General features: G+C 44.3%; 2 protein-coding genes across 2 annotated transcripts in view; one reads left to right on the top strand and one right to left on the bottom strand.

Annotated features, from left to right (window-relative positions):
- The first annotated feature begins 6,062 nt into the window (after window positions 1-6,062).
- On the top strand, window positions 6,063-20,740 carry LOC137324946 (di-N-acetylchitobiase-like). The gene is made up of 7 exons (XM_067989636.1): window positions 6,063-6,194; window positions 10,729-10,867; window positions 14,563-14,771; window positions 16,307-16,478; window positions 16,567-16,664; window positions 17,825-17,986; window positions 20,555-20,740. The coding sequence occupies exons 1-7, from the start codon at window positions 6,063-6,065 to the stop codon at window positions 20,738-20,740; spliced, it is 1,098 nt and encodes a 365-aa protein (XP_067845737.1).
- Window positions 20,741-22,869: 2,129 nt separating this feature from the next.
- LOC137325615 (di-N-acetylchitobiase-like) overlaps window positions 22,870-25,854 on the bottom strand; it is a 44,431-nt gene continuing 41,446 nt past the window's right edge. Inside the window, exon 9 of the mRNA XM_067990881.1 lies at window positions 22,870-23,119. Within this exon, the coding sequence (XP_067846982.1) occupies window positions 22,870-23,119 (250 nt within the window). The remainder of the gene's footprint in view (window positions 23,120-25,854) is intronic.

Here is a 25,854-nt window from a genome sequence, read left to right as displayed (position 1 = left end):
GGAAAATAGCGACCTTGAACCATCTAATCTTAACATAATGTCATAATTTCATTTTGCAAATAAACTCGGCAAAAAGTGAGCTAGCTTCCAACATTAGAAATTAAAGATAACGCAGATCGAGGGAACAGATTTAACATTTTATCTAGCTAACGATTTCCAATTCAATGAGAAACAAATGTGCTAATGTGATTTGTACCACAAGATCTGGTCGCTTCAGGCATCTTAAGTTGCTCACAAAGTGCGCCAAACCTGTATTAACTATCATAATACTTAATGATAGTGCAGGCTAAAACTTCTTGCCACTAAATACTTAATATTCAGGGAACAATTCAGCTTTTCCGTTGAGTAATTATGCAGTTCTGACATGCACATGTGTGCTGTCTGTTTTATGCACATCTTAATTCCTGAATGTTCATTTTTATGATTTTTTTTGTCTTGGGTTATCATTTTGAACATAGATAACTTTAATTTTCTCTTTCCTCCATTAAGGGGGTCAGAACGGACCAGCAAATTGTGTCCTGTGTATTGCTACTGTTTTTTGAAAAAATGTTAACATTACAAGACATTGTAACTATTTGACTTTTTAATCCTCCTGAGTGCTTTACAATTGTCTCTTCCTGAAAGGATAAATTAATTTTTAAGTGAATATGTATTTCGCAAAATAAAATACTGTTTTCAAAGTAAGTGTTTTAGTTGTGTTGCTCCAGGAAAGTGGGGATTGTGTAAATATAAAACAATTGTGGTACCGGTTTATTGTGTTGCCGCAATCCTGAAACACAAAGACAGCATCGAATGAAAATATCCTGAGGAACAGCCAGTATCTTGGTTTAAATGTTCTTGATAAATATCTCAATTATTGTATTGCTTTCTCTTTAGCATAGTTAAAAGCAAATTATGTCACTTTTTTTCTGGCAGCTCCCCAGGGAACTCTTTTGCTGTGAACTCTATCCCTGGCCATCTTTTCCCTTTTCTCCCCCCAGTCTCCTCTCTTCCCCTGGCTCTAATAGTGGGTGTATTTTAGCCCGAACTACAAGCTCAAGCTGCAAGTTTAAAGTTACCTGGGCCCACTGCCCATCCCCCGACACATTTCTGTGTGAGTGCTGCTCGTCATGACCAATTGTGCCTCGATCTGTGCCCGTTGCCTCCAAAATACCGGACATGGTGAAGGGTTCTCAAAATTCACACATTTTTCACATCATCAACAAGGATATGACTTTTGGACTTTAATGGCAGAGGACTCAACTGCTGGGTTAAATGTGGAACCCTGCAGACAGGAGGTTAGGCCCATGAGGGCCTGGGACTTGACATGCCCGGGCTTGTTGGGTGCAGTGTGGATTGTTGCCTGAAACCAGGCAACGAGAGGAGACAGAATACGCATTCTTCCCTTGAAAACAATCAACCCAGAGAAAGACTTCATCTTACAGATAGAGAGTCTGAACCTTGCTCGAAGGACGGCAAAAGGCATGGTGTGCCTCATAAGCCCGAAGGCAGCCCAGGTCAACTTCACAGGGAACCTGGGGAGAACGGTTTAGACACCACAGGTAGTGCCAAAGGGACGACCCGGTTGAGGAGCAGGAAGGCCCACGACCACCACCCGTATCACCAAGCTTTAGCGAAATCTGGCAGGAGTGGGGGGTGGAATTAGGGGCAGAAGCTGAGGAGGAAAACCCCCAGCAAGAGAGGCTGGGACCGGGGCCGATGTGCCCGGCCCGGCAGCAAAGGTTCGGCCCGCCCGCTGATAACGGGGATGAGGGAGCCCTCCAAAACCAGTTCTTAGTTCCCCACGGCACCCAACAGTTTAGGGCCATGGTAAGCCATTTAACTAAACTTGCGGAAATGGGGACCCCCTCGGTCCACTTCAGGGAAGTGGAACAAGCAGCAAGCATCAACGAGTGTAATGATGCTGAACAGGCCAAAATGCTGCTATTCTCCCTGGAGAGTAAGCTCTTCCAGTCCCTCTCTGACCAATGTAAGATGGGACAATGTAAGTTGTTTAAATCCGAGAAAAGGGAACAGACAGTTGGGGCAAGGTCTGAGATTAAAAATCCTCAGACTGCAGCAGGAGCAAACTCACAGACTGCACAAGCAGGTGCAGTGACTTGTTTTAAGGGAAGGGCCATCCCACCCACCGTTTGGGACACTCCCCCGCTCATCTGGGACTCAGACGAGGTGGGACTTGAGGGCAGAGAGTTACCTGCCTCTGACACAGGTTTAGAAGAGGTACAGCCTGAGGATAGAAATCCCCAGCCAGCAGCAGTGGAGATTCCACAGACAGCACAAGAGGGGACAGTGGCTCGGGTTGAAGACCCACCAGCCAGAAAACCCCCACCAGCCAGAGTCCCTAGAAGGTCCCCACGAACGCCATGGCCAAAGAAACCGTGGTCACCGGCTCCCCAGTTTAACAGGGCAGCCCCTCAAGTCAGGGATCGATCTGAGGACAGAGGTCCCCAGCCAGCAGCCGCAGGCTGCGAGGGTCCAAAGGTAAAGGACAGGGCGGCCACACCGAAGGGAGCAGTGTGCTGTAGCCCGAACAGGGATTCGCCTGGCCCCCCGGGGACGGGAGGCGGATGTACATAGCTTCTGTTATTTAATTATCAGATTGTTAAGTTTGGGTGTTTTAGTTACATTTTAAACAAGGTGGTTGGTAGTTTCAGTATTATTGTTGAAGAGTGTTTGTATTGAGTCGAGGTCGATAAAGTTTTGTGACCGTGTATTATTTTTCTGTGTATGTACCATATTTTCCAAGTGGTGCAGGGGTGTTGGACCCCCTCCGTGCTTGGTGGTGAATGTTAATTCTTACCTGTGCCTGCATCTGAACACAACACCTAAAGGGGAATGAATGTTTCGGGTCTTAGATAGGTAAACTACAGGGGAAGGTTGACTCTCGAGGATCGAGAATTTTGCTCACCCAGTATGATTCTCTAGCAAGTAAAGTATCACAGTGGGGAGTGTAAGATTCTCAAAATTCACAGATCCCCCAAAAACTCGGAGGAAAAAAGAAACCCTAAAGAAAAGGACTTTGGACTCTTTTCTAACCATTTCAGGGTGATGAAATATTGGGACGACTCACACACGCGCCACACCAGGAAGCATCAACAGGGAAAAGTACTTTTTGAGGAATCCACGTCCTTTAAGGGACTCGCTTCCTCGTAGGGGCGACTGTAAGATTTCTGGGAATTCACCTTTTCCCTGAGTATGGAAAACTTTGGCCATTGACTAAAATCCTAAGATGGAAGGATAGGTAAGACGTCACCAGAGGAATCAACAACACATACTGTGGAATGTGAGAGAATTACTACTTTAGACATGTCTCTGTTTTAATGCAAAACCTACAGCAGGTGGTCAACACTCAGCACTAATTCGAAAGGCAGTAGGCCATTGAAAGAGGCAACTGCTCCAGACATGATGGGGCCATGCCTTTGTTTTGAAGCAAAACCGATCAACACCTAGGACGTTGGATACAAATTGAAGCCTGTATACCAGGTGATCAGAAAATCGGAATTAAAACAATGACCCATCGGGAGAAGCAATTGCAACATGATGATGGACCATCAAAAGCCATCAAAGGTTGTTAAGGAATTTGTAAGAACTGTTTAAACAGACATGAAGTGCTTTCTTTTAAGTGACGAGGACCATTGTAAGAGAGGGATATAGAAGTTGAAACTCGAAACCTCTCTCGCTCTCTCTGGCTCTTGCTGGCTCTTGTGTTCTGCTTCTCTTGTTCTGCCTGTCTCTGGAAGGAGAGCAGCTTCCAGTGAAACCAACGAACCCTACGTGAGAGAAACGCTCAGCCAGACCTTCCAGTGCAAAGGATTGTTCAGTTCAGTTCAGCCAGGAGTTCGACAGCTCGGGAGGCGACAGTTCAACAAGGCGAGGGGCAACAGAGAGAAGGTCAGCAGCTCTAGAAGCAGGCCGATACACAAGAAGAAACCAGAGTAACAGCCCCAGTGACCATCAGACACCTCGCGGCAACAAGGGCCTTACGAAACAACCAACCGAATATTACCACCAATCAACCGGGTAATATTGAGCCACCGCGACCAAGACAACCAACTCGAGAGATAATCGAAGATCCGCAAAGTTTCCACTCTACGATCTATTCCTGACTTACATCTGGGTGAATTACTGCCAAGGATTCATTTGGTGAGCATTATCTCTGGTCCTTTAGAAGTCCAACTTAGCTAGTAATGTGGGATTGGGAGGGGTGAGGTATCATTCTACTGTAATTTCCCTCGTGTGTACCGAAGTGTTCCCCATTTTATTAGAGTGTTAAGATTGTTGTGTTGTATTTTCTCTCTTGAATAAAGGTCAAAGTTTCTTGCACCAAAACCAGTTGTCTGCTGCACTTTGTCACAACCCCCAACTAAGTCCAAGGTCTCGAACCCAGGGAGTGGGAGCGATTCGAACCGCTCAGAAGTCAGAGGTGAAGCTGACAAACACCATCTCCTCTTTCAGGTGTCACTTGCAAGGTCAGCATTTATTGCCCATCCCTAATTGCCCTTGAGAAGATGATGGTGAGCCGCCTTCTTGAACCGCTGCAGTCCGTGTGGTGAAGATTCTCCGACAGTGTTGTTAGGTGGGGAGTTCCAGGATTTTGACCCAGCGACGATGAAGGCACGGTGATATATTTCCAAGTCGAGATGGTGCGTGACTTGGAGGGGAACGTGCAGGTGGTGTTGTTCCCATCTGCCTGCAGTCCTTGTCCTTCCAGGTGGTAGAGGTCGCGGGTTGAGGAGCTGCTGTCGAAGAAGCCTTGGCGAGTTGCTGCAGTGCATCCTGTAGATGGTACACACTGCAGCCAAGGTGCACCGGTGATGAAGGGAATGAATGTTTAGGGTGGTGGATGGGGTGCCAATCAAACGGGCTGATTTGTCCTGGATGGTGTCGAGTTTCTTGAGTGTTATTGGAGCTGCACTCATCCAGGCAAGTGGAGAGTATTCCATCACACTCCTGATTCTTGCCTTGTAGATGGTGGAAAGGCTTTGGGGAATCAGGAGGTGAGTCACTCGCCGGAGTGTCTTAATGGAGGAGAGAGAGGGAAAGAGGCAAAAAGGCTGAGGGAGGGAATTCCAGAGCTTAAGGCCGAGGCAGCTGAAGGCACGGCCTCCAGTGGTGGAGCGATTAAAACCGGGGATGCGCAAGAGTCCAGTATTGGAGGAACTCAGAGTTGTCGGAGGGTTGTACAGCTGGAGGAAGTTACAGAGATAGGGAGGGGCGAGGCCATGGAGGGATTTGAAACAAGGATGATTGTAAAGGTAGGAAACACGGCAGCCAATTTGCGCTCAGAAAGCTCCCGCAACCAGCAATAAAATAAATGACCAGATAATCTGATTTACATTTAGTTGTTGGTTCAGGGATATATTTTAAATTCGAGGTGTTGGTGGACTGGGAGCCAATGTAGGTCAACGAGCACAGGTGTGATTGGTGAATGGGACTTGGTGTGAGTTAGGATACGGGCAGCAGAGTTCTGGATGAGCTCAAGGTTTTGGAGGGTGGAAGATGAGAGGCCGGTGGGGCAGCATTGGAATAGTCAAGTCTTGAGGTATCAAAGGCATGGATGAGGATTTCAGCAGCAGATGAGCTGAGGCAGGGTCAGAGAAGGCAACGTTATGGAGGTGGATGTAGGCAGTCTTGGTGATGGAGAGGATTTGTGGTCAGAAGCTCATATCAGGGTCAAATAGGACTCCAAGTTTGCAAACGGTCTGGTTCATCCTCAAACAGTGGTCATGGAGAGGGATGAAGCACTTTGAGACATTCTGAGGTCATGAAAGGCGCTATACAAAAGCAAGTTCTTTCTTTTTCCTTTATTAGTTTCTCTGTTTGCTGTTGGCCAAGATTTGGAGGAAGGGGGAGAAGAGAACGTCCCTTTAAATGTTGCATTTCAGAGTATGAAGATTGTTTCAACATTTCACTATTGCCACATCCACCAACACAGAGAGAGAGAGAGAGAGAGAGAGAGAGACTCAGGAGGTGTCATCATCAGTCACATCCGGGTGGATGTAAATAAATGATCTTGCTGCATCTGGTGGATCTTCATATCGGGCAGAGCTCAGGCGGAGAGGATGCGCTGGAGTTTGGAATTGGCGCAGGCCCTGGTCGTGCTCGTGCTGTGGGTCTGCTGCGGCTCCGGGACCGGCTGCCCGTGTTCGGATCGGGCTCTGTGCGAACCCGTGACCGTGGAGCATGAGTTCGAGGTGGGTGTTCGGGGGCCGGGGGTGGGTGTTCGGGGGCCGGGGGTGGGTGTTCGGGGGCTGGGGGATGGTGTTTGGGGGCCGAGGGTGGGTGTTCGTGGGTCGTGGGTGGGTGTTCGGGGGCTGGGGGATGGTGTTTGGGGGCCGAGGGTGGGTGTTCGTGGGTCGTGGGTGGGTGTTCTGAACAGTCTGAGGGGTGTGGGTCGGGGTGAGGGACAGGTGGAGCTATTGGGATGGGGGTAGTGGGGGGGGGAATGTCCGATTATTGTTGAAATGCAAAGTGTATCATATTATAATCCGTATGTTAAAGTGTTAATATTGGTATAGTTACAGTTTGTATAAAATAGGACAAACAGTAGTATTGAGCAGTGCAAAGATATTTTAACAAGTGCAGCTTCCATAAAATGTGTTTTTAAATATATTTCTCCAATGTGCAGAGTCTTAAATGATGTGTGATCTAACTCCTGCAGTGTGTCTGTCTAATACCATGGTTAAGGTCACCGGTTTGTGGTTTTCACAGAATATTGAAAATCCTGGAATCTCATGCAATAAAAATGACATTTTTCACTCATTGTAAAACTGGGACCTTGGCCACGATTAAATTGAATACAACGTAACAGATCTTTAAAAAATAAATTGGTTGCAAAATGACTCTGTAACTGCTGACTGTATTGATGAGGTCAGTATTTACTTCAGAGCAATGTTACTAAGTGGGCAGTGTGGCAGCAACAAGAGCACCACCAATATAACCTGCAGGCTCGATGTGTTCATTCTGCTTTTATCCCACTTCCCCCACCTTCCCACAAACAAGACATTCTTCTGACAGATGGGTGGGATAAAAGTTTCCTCTGCCTGTTGGTTCCAAGAATGAATAAACTTGAATTTATGGAGCACCTCATGTCCTCAGGATGTCCCAAAGAACTTCACATGAAATGAATTACTTTTTGAAGTGTTGTCGGCAAACTCAACAGCAATTTTTAAAAATTCGTTCATGGGATGTGGGCGTCGCTGGCAAGGCCAGCATTTATTGCCCATCCCTAATTGCCCTTGAGAAGGTGGTGGTGAGCCGCCTTTTTGAACCGCTGCAGTCCGTGTGGTGAAGGTTCTCCAACAGTGCTGTTAGGTAAGGAGTTCCATGATTTTGACAAGCGACGATGAAGGAACGTTGATATATTTCCAAGTTGAGATGGTGTGTGACTTGGAGGGGAACGTGCATATGGTGTTGTTCCGATGTGCCTGCTGCCCTTGTCCTTCGAGTTGGTAGAGTTTGCGGGTTTGTGTGGCGCTGTCGAAGAAGCCTTGGTGAGTTGCGACAATGCATCCCATGGATGGGACACACTGCAGCCACTGTGCTCCGGTGGTGAAGGGATTGAATGTTTCAGGTGGTGGATGGGGTAGCAATCAAGCGGGCTGCTTTGTCCTGGATGGTGTGGATTTCTTGAGTCTTGTTGGAGCTGCACTCATCCAGGCAAGTGGAGAGTATTCCATCACACTCTCCTGACTCGTGCCTTGTAGATGGTGGAAAGGCTTTGGGGAGTCAGGAGGTGAGTCAGTCGCCACAGAATACCCAGCCTCTGACTTGCTCTTGTAGCCACAGAATTTATATGGCTGGTCCAGTTAAGTTTCTGGTCAATGGTGACCTCCAGGATGTTGATGATAATGTCGTTGAATATCAAGGGGAGGTGGTTAGACTCTCTCACATTGGAAATGGACATTGCCTGGCACTTGGCGTGAATGTTACTTGCCACTTATCAGCCCAAACCTGGATGTTGTCCAGGTCATGTTACATACGGGCACGGACTGCTTCATTATTTGAGGGGTTGCGAATGGAACTGAATACTGTGCAATATTCAGTGAAAATCCCCATTTCTGACCTTATGATGGAGGGAAGGTCATTGATGAAGCAGCTGAAGATGGTTGGGCCTTGGACACTGCCCTGAGGAACTCCTGCAGCAATGTCTTGGGGCTGAGATGATTGGCCTCCAACAAGCACTACCATCTTCCTTTGTGCTAGGTATGACTCCAGCCACTGGAGAGTTTTCCCCCTGATTCCCATTGACTTCAATTTTACTCGGGCTCCTTGGTGCCACACTCGGTCAAATACTGCCTTGATTTCAAGGGCTGTCACTCTCACCTCACCTCTGGAATTCAGCTCTTTTGTCCATGTTTGGACCTAGGCTGTAATGAGGTCTGGAGGCGGGAACCAAACTGAGCATCGGTGAGCAGGTTATTGGTGAGTAAGTGTCGTTTGATAGCATTGTCGATGTCACCTTCCATCACTTTGCTAATGATTGAGAGTAGACTGATGGGGCAGTAATTGGCCGGATTGGATTTGTCCTGCTTTTTGTAGACAGGACATACCTGAGCAATTTTCCACATTGTTGGATAGATGCCAGTGTTGTTGCTGCACTGGAACAGTTTGGCTGGAGGCATTGCTAGTCCTGGAGCACGAATCAGCACTACAGTCGGGATGTTGTCGGGGCCCATAACTTGGCACTTCTTGCTGAAGATGGTTGCAAACACATCAGCCTTGTTCAGCACTTACGTGCTGGACTCTGCCATCATTGAGGATGAGCATCTATACAGAGCCTCCTCCACACCGTTAGTTGTTTAATTGTCCACCACCATTCACGACTGGGTGTGGCAAGACTGCAGAGCTTTGATCTGATCCGTTGGTTGTGGAATCATTTTGCTCTGTGTATAGCATGTTGCTTCCGCTGTTTAGCATGCATGTCGTCCTGTGTTGCAGCTTCACCTGGTTGGCACCTCATTTTTTGGTACGCCTGGTGCTGCTCCTGGCATGCTCTTCTGCACTCCTCAATCAACCAGGGTTGATCCCCTGGCATGTTGGTAATGGTAGAGAGAGGAATATGCCGGGCTATGAGGTGACAGATTGTGCTGGAATACAATTCTGCTGATATGTGCAGAGCAAGGTCCCACAAACAGCAAGTTGCATGAATGAACAGTTAATGTGTTTCTGCTGATGTTGGTTGAGAGAAAAGTGTTGGCCAGGACACCAAGAGAACTCCCTGCTCTTCAATATTGCCAGCGGTCTATTAGATCCCCTTTAACATCTCATCCAAAAGACAACCCCTCCAACAATGCAGCACTCTCTCATTACTGCACAAAAGTGCCAGCTTGGATGATGCATGTTTGATAGTCTCAGTCCAAATCAAAGGGCCCAAATCACAAAACTGTGATGAACTAAACTGCAGCACTAAACAGGCAGTCTCATTTGAGAACACAGGATGGTTGGTGTGAGAAACGGAAAAATGTCACACTGGTGCAGTATGGGCTGTTTCTCTTTCGAGGGAACTATATTCTGATCTAGTCTTGCTGGTCTCATGGTAGAAATGCTTGATTTGACACCAGGTACCTTAAATGGAAAAGTTTTAAAACTGTAACTCTAAAGTTGCTTGTAATATGAGTTTATTTAGTTTAAGTTGTCCTTTTGAAGTGTATTGAGCACCAACACTTGGAATGGAGTATTGGGATGTGAGCTCCTTTTCCTCATGTTGTTCAGTTCCTCTCACCTGCACTATTGTGGAGATGGAAGTTCTGAGAGGTTGTTTCTCTTTAGCATATTCTTTTCTCTGGTGGCTGCATTTAGATCGACAATGGTGGTAACCTGAGAATCAGTTCACCAGCCGTTCCTTACCCCGTAACCTGGGGAAATGATAATGGGCCAAATTTTACTCTAACAGGGCATCTCACGGTGCTTGCCGTTACTTGGACCTGCCCTTGCACGTTTTTGAGTGGCAAGTTGCTGAAAGTGCGAACTGATAACGGGGCAGCGAGTGAAACAGGGCATTTGGGAGCTGAGTGAACAGGGCAAGAAACAGGGTATCTCCTTAACCAATGAGATTGAAGGATTGTGAAATTAACAGCGCAAGGATTGAGAAGGAAGTGTAAATTAGAGTGGGCGAATTCAATGTCAAATCAGGTACAGAAAGAGAAATAAAGAGAGGAAAAGAAAGATTGGATTAAAAGAGAGAGAAAAAAGTGAGTGAAAGGGGAAATAAAAAAAAGTTTGAATTTTAAATTTCCATTTTTAAATCTCCAACAGCAATTAAATCCTGAAGGAATGAGACTCCACTCTTGTAATAGTTAATTTTCAGTGCCAGAGATCTTGATTGCCGATAATGAACACATTCACCGTCGTTAAAAAGGTACTTAGACTGGAATGGAAAAGACGTAACTTTCCATGGCGAGTTCAGTTTGAATCTCCTGCGCAAATACATGAACTTTACGTCGTTCAATGAATTTTAACGGTGAGCAAGATAGCGAGATGCTGTTTTCATGAAGCTAACAGCGGAGCAGCCCAACTCGGTCAGCAACTTGTGGATGTTTGAGTTTAACTGCGTATCTGCCCCTCGCCTGAAGTTGCTGTACCATTTACACATAAATAAAACGAGCGCCATTAGCCTCACCGTTATTTTGTCAACAAAATCTGGGCCATTGATTGTGAAAATATATATTTTTAAATGGCAGTTTTCTGCCCTTCATTACTGCAATTGACTGCTTTATTTTGTACCAGGTCTTTGTCTTTGATGTTGGAGGAAAGGATTGGAAGTATTATGACTGGTCTAAGGTCACGACTATTGCAGCCTTTGGACCTTACGATCCTGAGCTTTTGTGTTATGCTCATGCGAATCAAGTTCGAGTTGTCCTGAGAGGTAAATAATTTTATCACAGAAAAAACAAATGTCCTTCTGTCTTCCAATGCAAGCTGTATTATTGAAAACCACATAAAAGGACATTCAGTGCACAGCCTTGAATTGCGACCTTACAGTGCTGAAATTCCTCTACAGCTCCTGCACAACTCGAGCTAATAATTCCACATTCCATCTATAATATATTAAAATCTTACATCCACACACACACCTCCTGTCTACAAAACCTTACTTTCTGTTGTCAAGTTTTTCACACTTTTGTGGCAACTTTTTCCATTTATAAATTCCTCTGTCCACATTTATAATGATGTGGAGATGCCGGTGATGGACTGGGGTTGACAATTGTAAACAATTTTACAACACCAAGTTATAGTCCAGCAATTTTATTTGAAATTACACATTTATAATGGGAACTGTCTCCGTAAACTTGATGCGCTGTAATTACATCCTCCCCACCAGTGGTGGCACTGTAGCACCTCTGTTTTGCATCTTTCAGCTCAAAATGCTATTTGAATAAAAATTATAATTGATCAAAGTATTATATTAAAAATTAGGACAAAATTCATGATTTCACAATGGGGACTGAGTTACATCTGAACACCCTGGTTGAATTATCCCCCACACTCCAATCCTGCTTCGTCTGAATACTACACAAGTCTGGACTCTCTTTGTCCATTGCCATGGGAGATTGACTGGTGATGTATTTTTATTCTACTTTTCACCTCCCAAACTTGCTGGATTCGTGAGCACTGAGCGGGAGTCTTCTGATCTAGGAGTAGGGGAGGGGAAGAATTCTGAGGAGGGAGATTGTGGGATCCAGTAAGCACTCAGGAGATGGTCAGGGATTGCTGGGATCTGGCAGTATTGGGGAGATGAGGGAATGGAGGGTCTAACATGTCTTGTTGGGGAGGAGTGGGTTCTAATGGAATGGGACCCAAACTGCTATTGACATCTTTGGAAGCATCAGTCCCTCACCACTAACATGTTCCTGCAAGTTAGGTGCCCGAACCACCGCTTCCCTCATCGTCGCCCTATTCCGATCTTCTGTACTTGCCTTGAGCATTTAAGCAGAAATGCTTGGTTAAGAAAGCCTTAAAAAGCGCAAGCAAATCACTGGGGTTCATTTCTAGAGGAAAATAATTCACAGCAGAGAAGTTATGTTAATCTTGTATAGGTCCTTGGTTAGAAAACACTGAGAGGACTGTGCACAGTTCTGGACTCCATACTACAAAAAGATACAGAAGTACTGGAGAAAGTGCAAAAAGGATTTACAAGGATGATATCAGAACTGAGAGAGTATAACTATCAGGAAAGACTGAACAGGCTGGGGCTCTTTTCTCTGGAAAAGAGAAGGCTGGGACGTGATCTGATAGAGGTATTTAAAATTATGAATGGGTTCGATCGGGCATATGGAGAGAAGAATTGGCAAGATGTAACGAGTGCCACAGGAATCAGTGTCCTAGTACATGAATCACAAAAAGTTAGTATGCAGGTACAGCAAGTGATTAGGAAGGCAAATGGAATATTGTCATTTATTGCAAGGGGAATGGAATCTTAAAGTAGAGATGTTTTGCTCCAGTTGTGCAGGGCATTGGTGAGACCACATCTGGAATACTGTGTGCAGTTTTGGTCTTCTTATTTAAGAAAGGACATAATTGCTTTGGAGGTAGTTCAGAGAAGGTTCACTCAACTGATTCCTCAGAAGAGGGGGTATCTTGAGAGAAAAGGTTGAACAAGTTGGGCCTGTATACACTGGAGTTTAGAAGAACGAGAGGTTATCATATTGAAACATACAAGGTCCTGAGGGGACGAGAAGGGGTAGATGATGAGAGGATGTTTCCCTTTGTGGGAGATACTAGAACTAGTGGCCACCAGTTTATAAATTATGGGTCTCCCATTTAAGACGGAAATGAGGAGGAATTTTTTCTCTCACAGGGTCGTGAGTCTGTGGAACTCCCTTGCCAGAGAACGGTGGAGGCAGGGTCATTGAATATTTCTAAGGCTGAGTGCGATAGATTCCTGATTAACAAGGGAGTCAAAGGTTGTAGTAGGTAGACAGGTAAGTAGGGTTGAGGTCACAATCAGATCAATCATCACCTTACCAAATAGCAGAGCAGGCTCGAGGGGCTGAATGGCCTACTCCAGCTCTCGTATGTTCATATGTTCGTATTTTTCCATTTGTGGGCGAGTCCAAAACTAGAGGTAATCCAAATCAATAAGATAGTCACAAATAAATCCAAAAGGGAATTCAGGAAAAACTTCTTTCGTAAGTGAGTGGAAAGAATGTGGAACTTGCTACCACATCGAGTGGCTGATGCTAATGACATAGATGCATTTAATGGGAAGCTGCAGAAGTATATGAGGGAGAAGGATATGTCCAGGCTTTGGAGACAGGCTGAGGCCTTCAAATAAAAACTTCACTTGTCTTTAAAGTCTTTGCTTCAAGCAAAGACACGAAAAGACACAAAAGAAAATTAGTTGGATAAATTTAAACATGTTATTGTGAAATGTCATTTTTTGAATTTGTATTTTATTTTAGAAACTCTTATTTTATAAATTAAATATTGCAGTTACTGAGGAAAAACATGGTCCATGAAAAACAGTTTCAGCTGCAGGCAGAGAAATCTGTACCACACCATCACTTGGTGGCCGTAGTGTGGAACTGCATCACCACAGGCCACATTATGGGCAAAATCCTATTATAAAGGAGACAGGACGGGCGTCACTGGATGCGAACACAATTAAAATAGAAAAACAAAAGACACTGTTGACACAGAACTTTTGAATAGAAAGATGACAGGACATACTGTTTTTAACAACCTATAAATAGATAGGTGGAACTTTTATTCCCTGGCACAGCAGCAGTCTGCCACTGATGCCAGGATTTAGAATGAAGAATGCAGTTTAATGAAAGCCCGACCCAATTGTGTCCAGAGCCCAGCACACACGCTCCATTCTTCCGACTCTGGGCGACTGAGATTTCTCCTCTTCCACCATCAATGGCAGAACCTTCAGCTGTTACTGTCTTGAACTCCAGATTCTTCTTCTTCAACCTCTTTGTCTTGCTATTTCTCTTCCTATCTTCGAAAGCCTCATCAAAACCTACCTGTTTGATTGTGCCTTTGGTCACTTCCCTCAAGTGTCAGCTTAGCTCAGTGGTAGCACTGTGTCTCTCCTCCTGGGTCAGAAGGTTTTGGGTTTACTCCAGGACTTGACACATAAGTGCAGTACTGAGGGAATGCTGCATTGCCAGAGGTGCTGTGTTTCAGATGAGACCTTAAACAAAGGCTCCACCTGCCTGTTCAAGTGGATGTAAAAGACCCCATTGGCACAATTCAAAGAACAGGGAGTTCTCCTGGTGTCCTGGACAACATTCATCCCTCAACCGACATCACCAAAACAGATTAACTGGCCATTTATCTAATTTCCTGTTTGTGGGGCCTTTCTGGGCACAAATTAACTATCACATCTGCTTGCAAAGCAACAGTGATTACGCTTCAAAAATAATTAATTGGCTATGAAGCATTTAAGGAGATCCTGAGGATGTGTCAGGCACTATGTCAATGCAAATTCGAGCTAAATCTCCCTCTACTACTTCCGACTTGATGTTGGCAGTTCTGTCCTGCAAAGTTTCTTGGGACACAATGTTGTACGAAACATGCTCTATAATTGGAAGTTGTTTCTTCACCCTTCACCAGGAGTTTTTATACTATGGAACATTGTATTCAGACAACGCCGAGCAAATTGGATCGATGAGCAATTGCAGTTGGCAAAAAGGCAATTTATGGATGGAATCAATTTGGATGTGAACATTGCTGCTGGAAATCCATCTGTCGGCTATTTCTTCATGCCTCAACTGGTTTCTGAAACCATGGGTGTGTTCCACCGTGAAATACCTGGGTCTCAGGTGAAGGAGCCATTTTTTTCATTAAATGGGGATAAGCAATTTACTTTCTACTTAATTATGAAGGAAGATTGATATTTTTCTGGATAAGTGAATTGAAATCATGATTTTTCGCTGCTGTTTATCAGTGCATCATCTTGTTACAAAGCTGCTTTGACAATTGCTGAGGTTAGAAATTTGAGATTGAATCAGTTTAAGCTGGATATGCAGCAAACTTGATGCTGCATCACTTGTAGCCCAGAATTATACAAGTGACTTGAGTTCCAGCTTCCATGCATGGGATGGTTCGAACTGTAATTTTCACATAGGTTCTCAGAAGGTTACAGCACAGTAGGAGGCCATTTGGCCCAGCGTGCCTGTTCTGGCTCTTTGAAAGAGCGAACTAATTAATCCCACTCCCCTGTTCTTTCCCAACGGCCCTGGAATTTTTTGCCCTTCAATTATTTATCCAATTCCCTTTTGAAAGTTACTGTTGAATCTGCTTCCACCACCCTTTCTGGTTTTGCATTCCAGATCATAACAACTCTCTGTGTAAAAAAAATTCTCCTCATCTCCCCTCTCATTCTTTTGCCAATCTCCTTAAACCTGTGTCCTCTGGCTATCAACCCTCCTGCCACTGGGAACATTTTCTCCTTATTTACTCCATCAAAACCCTTCTTCAAAGGAAGAAAAACTTGTCTTAATGGAGAGCCCTTTGACATCCTTCAGAAATGTCCCACAGTTCATATCCAATGAGTTACTTTGAAATAAAGGGACTATTAAGGAGGCAAAAAAAGAAATCACTCGCTGCATTTTTATTGGGTAAAGTTTGAAGCAGACTTTTACTGCTGAGAAGTTTGCACATAACGGACTTTGATAACTCAGATTACAGTGATATAATTCTTGACCTTAGGCTCCCGAATGCCTTCTTGTTCAGGCAGTGACTACATGAGCCATGCAAATCCTGGTTCGTGCTGAGTTATCTGATTTCAGCTGGGATGTTGGAGGGCACAATTTACCCCGAGTGCCACTGGGTCGGGGAAGGTCAAATGAACCATCTGATCATTATCTGGAAACCTCCCACTGGAAGTGTGACCATGCAGATGGCCACCAATTGGGTTAGTCCCCCCACCCATGTTAAAATAGCCTGCCAGCACTCAATGTCTGGCCTCACATAAAAGAACTTTGGCCAATTTGACTCGGTATTGGAGTGTGGCTGGCCCTTTTGGGACTACAATTTGGTCACAACTTAATGCCTTTTGGAGAGGAGGAGAGAAAATTGATGGAAAATTGGAGGAAGAAGGTGAGTGAGCAGTGGGGAATTGAACCTGATTAATATTTGATAACCGAGGATCCTATTAATTCTAACTCACTATTTGCCCCAACTTTATCCTGTTCCTTTTTATACAGTCATGAACACTGTCGAACTCCTAACCTGTTAAATTCACAGTTCCCATGGACCATGTGCGAGTGCATATAAAAACCATATAACTACTAGTGATATCCAACATAAGGTATGAGATGAAACTAACTTCTTCTTGTTACTCTTTGGCCCTTAGGTCACATTTAACGTGCCTTGGTCTCCAGACTGCATTGATGGCCGATGCTATGACTTTTTGAGAATTGCAAATTCCTGTGACTTTTTATTTGTGATGTCCTATGATATGCAGAGTCAAATGTGGGACAATTGCTTTGCAAAGGCAAATGCTCCCTATTACCAGACTTTATCAGGTATGTACAATAAGACCATCTGGTTCAGGGTCTACCTGCCCGATATCAATGTGAATCTAAGACCCTCATTATTATTTTCCCCATTTAGGTTACTCCGCTTATATCAATCTGGGAATTGATTCCAGAAAGCTCGTGCTGGGAGTTCCATGGTATGGTTATGACTATCCTTGCACACAGTTTTTTGAGGTAAGGTTTTGTCATTATCTGGCTTTCAGTAATCCGAATTATTTAGAATAGACTATTGTAAACCATTACAAAAGAGCCAGAGGTGATCTGGGGAAACATTTTTTTTACGCAGCGAGTTGTTATGATCTGGAATGCACTGCCTGAAAGGGTGGTGGAAGCAGATTTAATATTCACTTTCAAAAGGGAATTGGATAAATACTTGAGGGGAAAAATTTACAGGGCGATGGGGAAAGAGCAGAGGAATGGGACTGATTGGATAGTTCTTGTGACGAGCCAGCACAGGCATCATGGGCCGAATGACCTCCTCCCTTGCTGTACTTACTATGATACTATGATGTTATGATTGTCTTGTTGCTGTGCAAAATATCCCATTGATTCACTGTTCTGGAGAAATTATTTGTTTGCAGTGCTTGCTCTCTGGGCTTACCTTATCTGTGCTATTTAACATTTTATTCCACTGAGGCCTCCCCTTAACTGCATTCTTCTAGGTTGTAAATCTTAAGCTTCTCGAATCTTTTCTCAAAGCTCATCCTTTTAACACAAGGAATCATAAGAACATAGGAACAGGAGGAGGCCATTCAGCCTCTCAAGCTGTTCCGCCATTCAATTAGATCATGTCTGATCTGTATCTTCATTCCATCTACACACCTTGGTTCCATAACCCTTAATACCCTTCCCGAACAAAAATCTATCAATTTCAGTTTTGAAGTTTTCAATTGACCGAGCCTCAACAGCTTTTTGGGGGAGAGAATTCCAGATTTCCACGGCCCTTTTCGTGAAGAAGTGCTTCCTGACATCACCCCTGAACAGCCTTGCTCTAATTTTCAGGTTATGTCCCCTTGTTCTGGACTCTCACACCAGAGGAAATACTTTCTCTCTATCCACCCTATCAACTGCTTTGATCATCTTAAACACGTCAATTACATCACTCCGTAATTTTCTATATTCAGTCTTGTTGCTGTCTATTTGAAATTACAACCTTGTCCTTGTCTATAAATGTACTATTTAATTTTATATATTTCAGTGAGAGACCCTCCTGTCCAAATTGTAAAACTTATTTTTCTCCAATTGTTCCTCTTTACACTTAGAGATCAGTCATGTTGTTACTGCATTTTTGAAGTTACCAAAGTAACTATATTTTCATCCTTTTGTATTTTCAGACTGGTAGGTGTGTATTGGAAAAGATTCCTTTCCGAGGTGCCCCTTGCAGTAATGCAGCTGGACGTCAGGTCCCATACAAAGAGATCGCAGAGCATGTGCACAAATCAATTACTGGCAGATATTGGGATGATGAGCAGAAAGTCCCGTCTTATATCTACATGGTAAGACTGTCAATCAAAACACAATGGAGAGTTGTGCATTGTCCATTCTTTGCAGAATGCAAACCTTGCAGTATTTCATGATTCAATATTCCAAGAAAATGGGAGTTGACAGACAAAGCACCAAACCCAGTTCCGTTTGTTAAGACATTGTGTATGACCAGTTGCAAAAAATGAGATGAGCTGTGGTCTTTTCAAATCGATCACTTTACACAACCCATATTGACCCTCCTGTGAAAATTAGCGATTGTTTGGTTTGTGAAATGTGTGCCCCTGTCTCCCATTTGATGATCAATTTAGCACAAAAGATTGACGGGAGCGTACCCTGTACATAAGAAAACTGCACAGTAGCAAATACCACACACTCTTGATCTACTGCATTCTAATGTCCTTCAGGGAAGGAAACCTGCCGTCCTTACCCGGTCTGGCCTATATGTGACTCCAGACCCACAGCAATGTGGTTGATTCTTAATTGCCCTCTGAAATGGCCTAGCAAACCACTCAGTTGTAAAATCCAGATACGAAAAGTCATAATAAGAATAAAACCGGATGGACCACCCGGCATCGGACCACTAGGCACCGGACACGACAACGGCAAACCAAGCCCAGTCGACCCTGCAAAGTCCTCCTCACTCACATCTGGGGACTTGTGCCAAAATTGGGAGCGCTGTCCCTCAGACGAGTCAAGCGACAGCCTGACACAGCCATACTCACAGATCTTTCAACCAACTTCCCAGACTCTTCCATCACCATCCCTGGGTATGTCCTGTCTTCATCAATGACCTTCCCTCCATCATAAGGTCAGAAATGGGGATGTTCGCTGATGATTGCACAGTGTTCAGTTCCATTCGCAACCCCTCAAATAATGAAGCAGTCTGATCCCGCACGCAGCAAGACCTGGACAACATCCAGGCTTGGGCTCATAAGTGGCAAGTAACATTCGCGCCAGATAAGTGACAGGCAATGCCCATCTCCAACAAGAGAGGGTCCAACCACCTCCCCTTGACATTCAACGGCATTACCATCACCAAATCCCCCACCATCAACATCCTGGGGGTCACCATTGACCAGAAACTTAACTGGACCAGCCATATAAATACTGTGGCTACGAGAGCAGGTCAGAGGCTGGGTATTCTGTGGCGAGTGACTCACCTCCTGACTCTCCAAAGCCTTTCCACCATCTACAAGGCACAAGTCAGGAGTGTGATGGAATACTCTCCACTTGCTTGGATGAGTGCAGCTCCAACAACGCTCAGGAAGCTCGACACCATCCAAGATAAAGCAGCCGCTTGATTGGTTCCACCACCCTAAACATTCACTCCCTTCACCACCGGCGCACAGTGGCTGCAGTGCGTACTATCCACAGGATGCACTGCAGCAACTCGCCAAGGCTTCTTCGACAGCACCTCCCAAACCCGCGACCTCTACCATCTCGAAGGACAAGAGCAGCAGGCACATGGAAACAACACCACCTGTATGTTCCCTTCCAAGTCACATACCATCCCAACTTGGAAATATATCGCCGTTCCTTCATCGTCGCTGGGTCAAAATCCTGGAACTCCCTTCCTAACAACACTGTGGGAGAACCGTCACCACACGGACTGCAGCAGTTCAAGAAGGCGGCTCACCACCACCTTCTCAAGGGCAATGAGGGATGGGCAATAAATGCCGGCCTCGCCAGCGACGCCCACATCCCATGAACGAATAAAAACAAAATACCTAGTCACATGTCTAATTGACATTGGCCAAGTCTTGCTGAGATACTTGATGCACTGCAGTCAAACGCTGTGATGCTTGAGCTTTCAGCAGTAACATTGAAATCATGTTTTCCACCTTTCGATTGCAATATTTTGTTACTTTGAGCAATTTGAAAAGATTATTTTGAAATGATAGAATGTTCCACATTGAGTTAAATCAGACCTTGGATAATTCGATTTATTTTTTTAAATCATTTTCTCTGGAGGCCCATGCTAACTCTGACTTGCAAGTCATCTATCTCTTTCTATTTCCCCCAAATCATTTTTTTCCCAATCAAACACCATAATCTTTTGACTTGTTGCATCCGAATTGACATCTGGGCTGTTCATGTGGATTTTTCTAAGTTGCTGTACTGAGGGAGTGCTGCACTGTCGGAGGTGCCGTCCTTCAGATGACACGTTAAACTGAGGTCCCGTCTGTGCTTTCAATGTGTGCCTTATGTTCATATGTTGCACAGCATCCAGATGAGTTAATTGGTTTGGGTGTTAAAAAAGATAGACTTGGAGCTGCTCCTGCTCCGTTCCCGTTACTTGTGTGGACGTGCAGCGGAAAACCGCGTTTGTGCACGGAAATGGAGTTTCTGCCGACGGTCAGGGGACGGAGTGGGAGAAGCCCTGAGGAAATTGCCGGCCGTTGCCGTAAGTCCCTAATTTTTGAGTTTGTTTTGCTCATTTGTCATTGTGCATTTTCTCATCGTACATTTCAGTCCATTCTGTCTTCTGCTGATGAAGATTTTCAGCATAGTGTCTCGAACTGAGCATTGACCCAAACCCCTCGCTCCTATCTGTGTAACTCTTCATTTTTTTATGGCAGGTTAATAATACATTTCATGAGGTCTGGTATGACGATCCACAGAGCATTTCAATTAAGTCAGCGATCATGAAGAAATTGAGACTCCGTGGCATAGGCATGTGGAATGGAAATATGCTGAACTACAGTGATGATCATTTCATAGTAAAGCAAACTGAAGACATGTGGAATGCTCTTTGCCCTTTGTGAGGAAAACGGCGACGTTGAACCATCTCATCTTAACAGAATGTAATCATTTAATTTTGCAAGTAAACTCAGCAAAAAGTGAGCTAGCTTCCAACATGAGAAATTAAAGATAACGCAGATCTAGGGAACAGATTTAACATTTTGTCGAGCTAACGAATTTCTATTCAATGAAAAGAAAATGTACGAATACAATTTGTACTACAAGATCTGGTCACTTCAGGCATCTCAAGTTGTTTACAAAATGCATCAAATCTGTATTGACTTTCATAATGCTTAATGATAGTGCAGGTTAAAACATCTTGCCGCTAATTATTTACAATTCAGAAAACAAGTCAGCTTTCCCGTTGGGTAATAATCCAATTCTGATATGCACACGCGTGTTGTCTGTTTTATGCACATCTTAATTCTTGACAATGATTTTGATGATTTTATTTTGATTGGTTATCATTTTGAACCGAGATAACTTTAATTTTCAACTTTCCTCCATTAAGGGGGGGTGAACGGACCAGATAATAGTATCCTGTGTACTGCTAGTATTTTTATTTAATTGTAATATTACAAGACAATGTAACCATTTGAATTTTATTCCACCTGAGTGCTTCACAATTGTCTATTCTTGAAAAGCAATTTAAATTTTTACGGGAACACGTATTTCACAAAATAAAATGTGATGTTTCCAAAGTAAGTGTTTCAGTTGTGTTGCTCCAGGAAAGTGGGGTTTGTGTAAATATAAAACAATTGTGGTACCGGTTAAAAAAATTCCCCTCAAGTCTAATCTTGGCACATATATTTAGTAGTCCTTAGTTAATCACTTGCCCTCCCCGTTGCCAACATGTGAAACTCAGTGTTGGGGGGAGGGAGGTCTGTGTCCCATTTTATCTTTATTTACTTTGTAATATTACCCAGCAAGAATTGTCCTGCTCTTTATTCCTGACACAGTTTTCTTCTTTCACAATATTGTTTGACGAACTCTGTGCGTGAGATTATGGTCTAACCATCTCATGGATGAAAATGATGAGACAAAGAAGGCAATAAAATTGGTGCTGTCATTGAATAATACGTAAGTAAGACCATACTTGATCTTCAATATCTTTAACTGATTTCTCGAGGTAAAGTGATCGTTTCGTCGAACAGGAAGCAAAGTTGTCAGAATGGGGGACGGCGAATCAGTCCACTGATCTAATCTTTCCATGTTAGCAGACTGGAGCCCGCTGGCAATTGTACCAATGGGCACAGGAACCAGTTTAGAGCAGGCACTGAATTGACAATGCAGAGAGCTGTCAGGGATATCACACTGCTCAATAGGACCCGTGAGCATCATTAAAGCTGAAAGAGCTGGAAACATTACTTCATCTTATCAAGTTAATCATGGGCTGGGTGAGAAAAGGACACTTTTTTTCTTTTCCCTTTTTTTCTTGAGAATGATAAGGCAAGTTCTTTCCTTTCTTTGCTTTCCTCTTTTTTCTTTTTCGATCTTTTCTCTTTTTCTTTTCTGTTCTCCTTTATCTTTTCTTTCTTCTAGTTTCCGTTATCCTGTGCTCTCGAGCATTTCCAGCTCTTTCAATAGGATTTGTACGTTTGCTATCAAACAAAAGCATTGAAGCAATTCCGACCCAAAATGGAATAAGACTCTTAGTTAATGGTGTAGAAAGACCTCTGAACCAGCAAGTTCCAAGTCCAAGTGATGAGTGGCCTTTCCACTCCTAAAGGGATATTGGTGACAGATTTACATTTCAGTAACCTCTTCACATTCCTGCAAACCTGTTAACTTGCCTATTCTGCATTACTTATCAGGTAACAAGCAATAAAGACTTCAGATCCTGAATTTCTTCTTTTATTTACTTTAGGATAAATGTTCGTATCATTTTAGAGTGGTGAATTGCACAAATAGAGTCATTTCTTTTCTACAAATGTATTTATTTGAGAAAATAGCGCAATATATATATGTGAGAATACTGAGAAAATCCGACTTCTGAGAAAGAGGAAAGGATATCACACCACGGTTTCCCGAATTTCCCTCTGTCGACGAGGGTTGGGCAGGTTGCTGAGGCCTAAGCAAGGTACATTCTTGGGGTCTGGGCAGAGGGAGAGTTGCCCACTACCGGGGCCCTGACCCTCCAAAAGAGGCTTCATCAGGTCTTCAGCTGCTGCCCAGGGATAACCACCACCCCTCTCCTGGTGACCTCTGTGGTCAGCAGTGCTAGGTGGGTTGCATTACCAGTGGCAGTGCGGCCAAGCATCTGCTGGAGGCCTTCCCTGATGTGATGGGAGGTGGAGAGGGTGGGAATATCCAGGTCGCTGGGAATGCTGCAGTCGGCATCATCGCAAGATATTCCTTGATTCATTATTGTGCAACTCACTGCAGGCAGACTTTGAAAGTTGCTGCAACAAAATATAGTTCAGAATTTGTTAATATGTGACAGTGGAATACCCTAATATAGAATCATAGAAATTTACGGTACAGAAGGAGGCCATTCGGCCCATCATGTCTGTGCCGACCAATAAAGAGCCATCTCGCCTGATCCCACTTTCCAGTTCCTGGTCCATAGCCCTGTAGGTTGTGGCATTTCAAGTGCATATCCAAGTACCCTTTAAATGCAATGAGGGTTTCTGCCTCTACCACCCTTTCAGGCAGTGAGTTCCAGACCCTCACCACCCTCTGGATGAAAACATTTTTCTTCAACTCCCCTCTACCAATTACTTTCAATCTATGCCACCTGGTCATTGATCCCTCTGCTGAGGGAACGAGGTCCTTCCTATCCACTCTCGCTCGGCCCCTCATGATTTTATACACCTCATTTAAATCTTCCCTCAGCCTCCTCTGTTCCAAAGAAAACAACCCCAGCCTAACTAATTTTTCCTCTTAGCTAAAATTCTCCTGTCCTGGCAACATCCTCATAAATCTCCTCTGTACCCTCTCGAGTGCAATTACATCTTTCCTGTAATGTGATGACCAGAAATGTATGCAATACTCCAGCTGTGGCCTAACTAGTGTTTTATACAGTTCAAGCATAACCACCTTGCTCTTAAATTCTATGCCTCGGCCAATAAAGGAAAGTATCCCATTTGCCTTCTTAGCGAGAACCAGGCTGAATATAGAAAGTTCAGAGGGAAAGTGAGAAAGGAAATAAGAGGGGCAAAGAGAGAATATGAGAATAGATGGGCGGCCAACATAAATGGGAATGCAAAAGTCTTCTATAGGCATGTGAACAGTAAAGGGGTAGTAAGAGGAGGGGTGGGGCCATTAAGGACCATGAAGGAGAACCACTCATGGAGGTAGAGGGCATGGCTGAGGTACTAAATGAATACTGTGCATCTGCCTTTACCGAGGAAGAAGATGCTGCCAGGGTCTCAGTAATGGAAGACATAGTTGAGATACCAGATGGATTAAAAATTGTTGAAGAAGAGGTACCAGAGAGGCTAGTTATAGTTAAAGTAAATAAGTCACCCGGTCTGGATGGGATGCACCCTACGTTGCTGAGGGAAGTAAGGGTGGAAATTGCGGAGGTACTGGCCATAATCTTATGTAACAACCTACCATGCGGTACCTTGTCAAATGCTTTGCTGAAGTCCATGTAGACCACGTCTACTGCACAGCCCTCATCTATCTTCTTGGTTACCCCTTCAAAAAACTCAATCAAATTCGTGAGACATGATTTTCCTCTCACAAAACCATGCTGACTGTTCCTAATTGGTCCCTGCCTCTCCAAATGCCTGTAGATTCTGTCCCTCAGAATACCCTCTAACAACTTACCCACTACAGATGTCAGGCTCACTGGTCTGTAGTTCCCAGGCTTTTCCCTGCCGCCCTTCTTAAACAAAGGCACAACATTTGCTACCCTCCAATCTTCAGGCACCTCACCTGTAGCGGTGGATGATTCAAATATCTCTGCTAGGGGACCCGCAATTTCCTCCCTAACCTCCCATAACGTCCTGGGATACATTTCATCAGGTCCCGGAGATTTATCTACCTTGATGCGCGTTAAGACTTCCAGCACCTCCCTCTCTGTAATATGTACACTCCTCAAGACATCACTATTTATTTCCCCAAGTTCCCTAACATCCATGCCTTTCTCAACCGTAAATACCGATGTGAAATATTCATTCAGGATCTCACCCATCTCTTGTGGTTCCCCACATAGATGACCTTGTTGATCCTTAAGAGGCCCTACTCTCTCCCTAGTTACCCTTGTAAAAGGGGTGCATGAACAGAGAGATCTGGGGGTGTATACACACAAATCTTTGAAGGTGGCAGGGCAGGTTGAGAAAGTGGTTAAAAACCATATGGAATCCTGGGCTTTATAAATAGAGGCATGGAGTACAAAAGCAAGGAAGTCATGATGAACCTTTATAAAACCCTGGTTCGGCCACAGCTGGAGTATTGTGTCCAGTTCTGGGCACCGCACTTTTGGAAAGATGTGAAAGCCTTCGAGAGGGTGCAGAAGAGATTTACTGGAATGATTCCAGGGATGAGGGACTTTAGTTACGTGGATAGACTGGAGAAGCTGGGGTTGTTCTCTTTGGAACAAAGAAGGTTGAGAGGAGATTTGATAGAGGTATTCAAAATCATGAAGGGTCTCGACAGAGTAGATAGGGTTGGCAGAAGGGTCAAGAACCAGAGGACATATATTTAAGGTGATTGGAAAAGAACCAAAGGTGACATGAGGAAAAGCTTTTTCACACAGCGAGTGGTTAGGATCGGGAATGCACTGCCCGAGGGGGTGGTGGAGGCAGATTCAATTATGGTCTTCGAAAGGGAATTGGAAAAGTACTTGAAAGGAAAATGTTTGCAGGGCTACGGGGATAAGGCGTGGGAGAGGGACGAACTGGATTGTTCTGATGCAGAGCCGGCACGGACTCAATGGGCTGAATGGCATCTTCCATGCTATAATCTTTCTATGATGCTGTGATTCTCTGATTCTAACCACCTTATCTACCTGACCTACCTTCAGGGATCTGTAGACATACACTCCAAGGCCCCTCTGTTCCTCTACACTTCTCAGTATCCTCCCATTTATTGTGTATTCCCTTGCCTTGTTTGCCCTCCACAAATGCATTACCTCACACTTCTCCGGATTGAATGCCATTTGACACTTTTTTGTCCACCTGACTGGTCC

The sequence above is a fragment of the Heptranchias perlo genome, chromosome 9 (assembly GCF_035084215.1).
Source record: "Heptranchias perlo isolate sHepPer1 chromosome 9, sHepPer1.hap1, whole genome shotgun sequence".
Lineage (NCBI taxonomy): Eukaryota > Metazoa > Chordata > Chondrichthyes > Hexanchiformes > Hexanchidae > Heptranchias > Heptranchias perlo.
Note: the sequence above shows the minus strand (reverse complement) of the source record. Positions and strands in the feature narration are given on the sequence as shown.

What these genes read in the sequence shown, in the direction of transcription:
- LOC137324946 (XM_067989636.1), top strand. Translation starts at nt 6,063, where the DNA reads ATGCGCTGGAGTTTGGAATTGGCGCAGGCCCTGGTCGTGCTCGTGCTG. An exon ending in CCGTGGAGCATGAGTTCGAG is followed by an intron (nt 6,195 to 10,728) that starts GTGGGTGTTCGG and finishes ATTTTGTACCAG; the next exon opens with GTCTTTGTCTTTGATGTTGG. An exon ending in CTTGCACACAGTTTTTTGAG is followed by an intron (nt 16,665 to 17,824) that starts GTAAGGTTTTGT and finishes TTGTATTTTCAG; the next exon opens with ACTGGTAGGTGTGTATTGGA.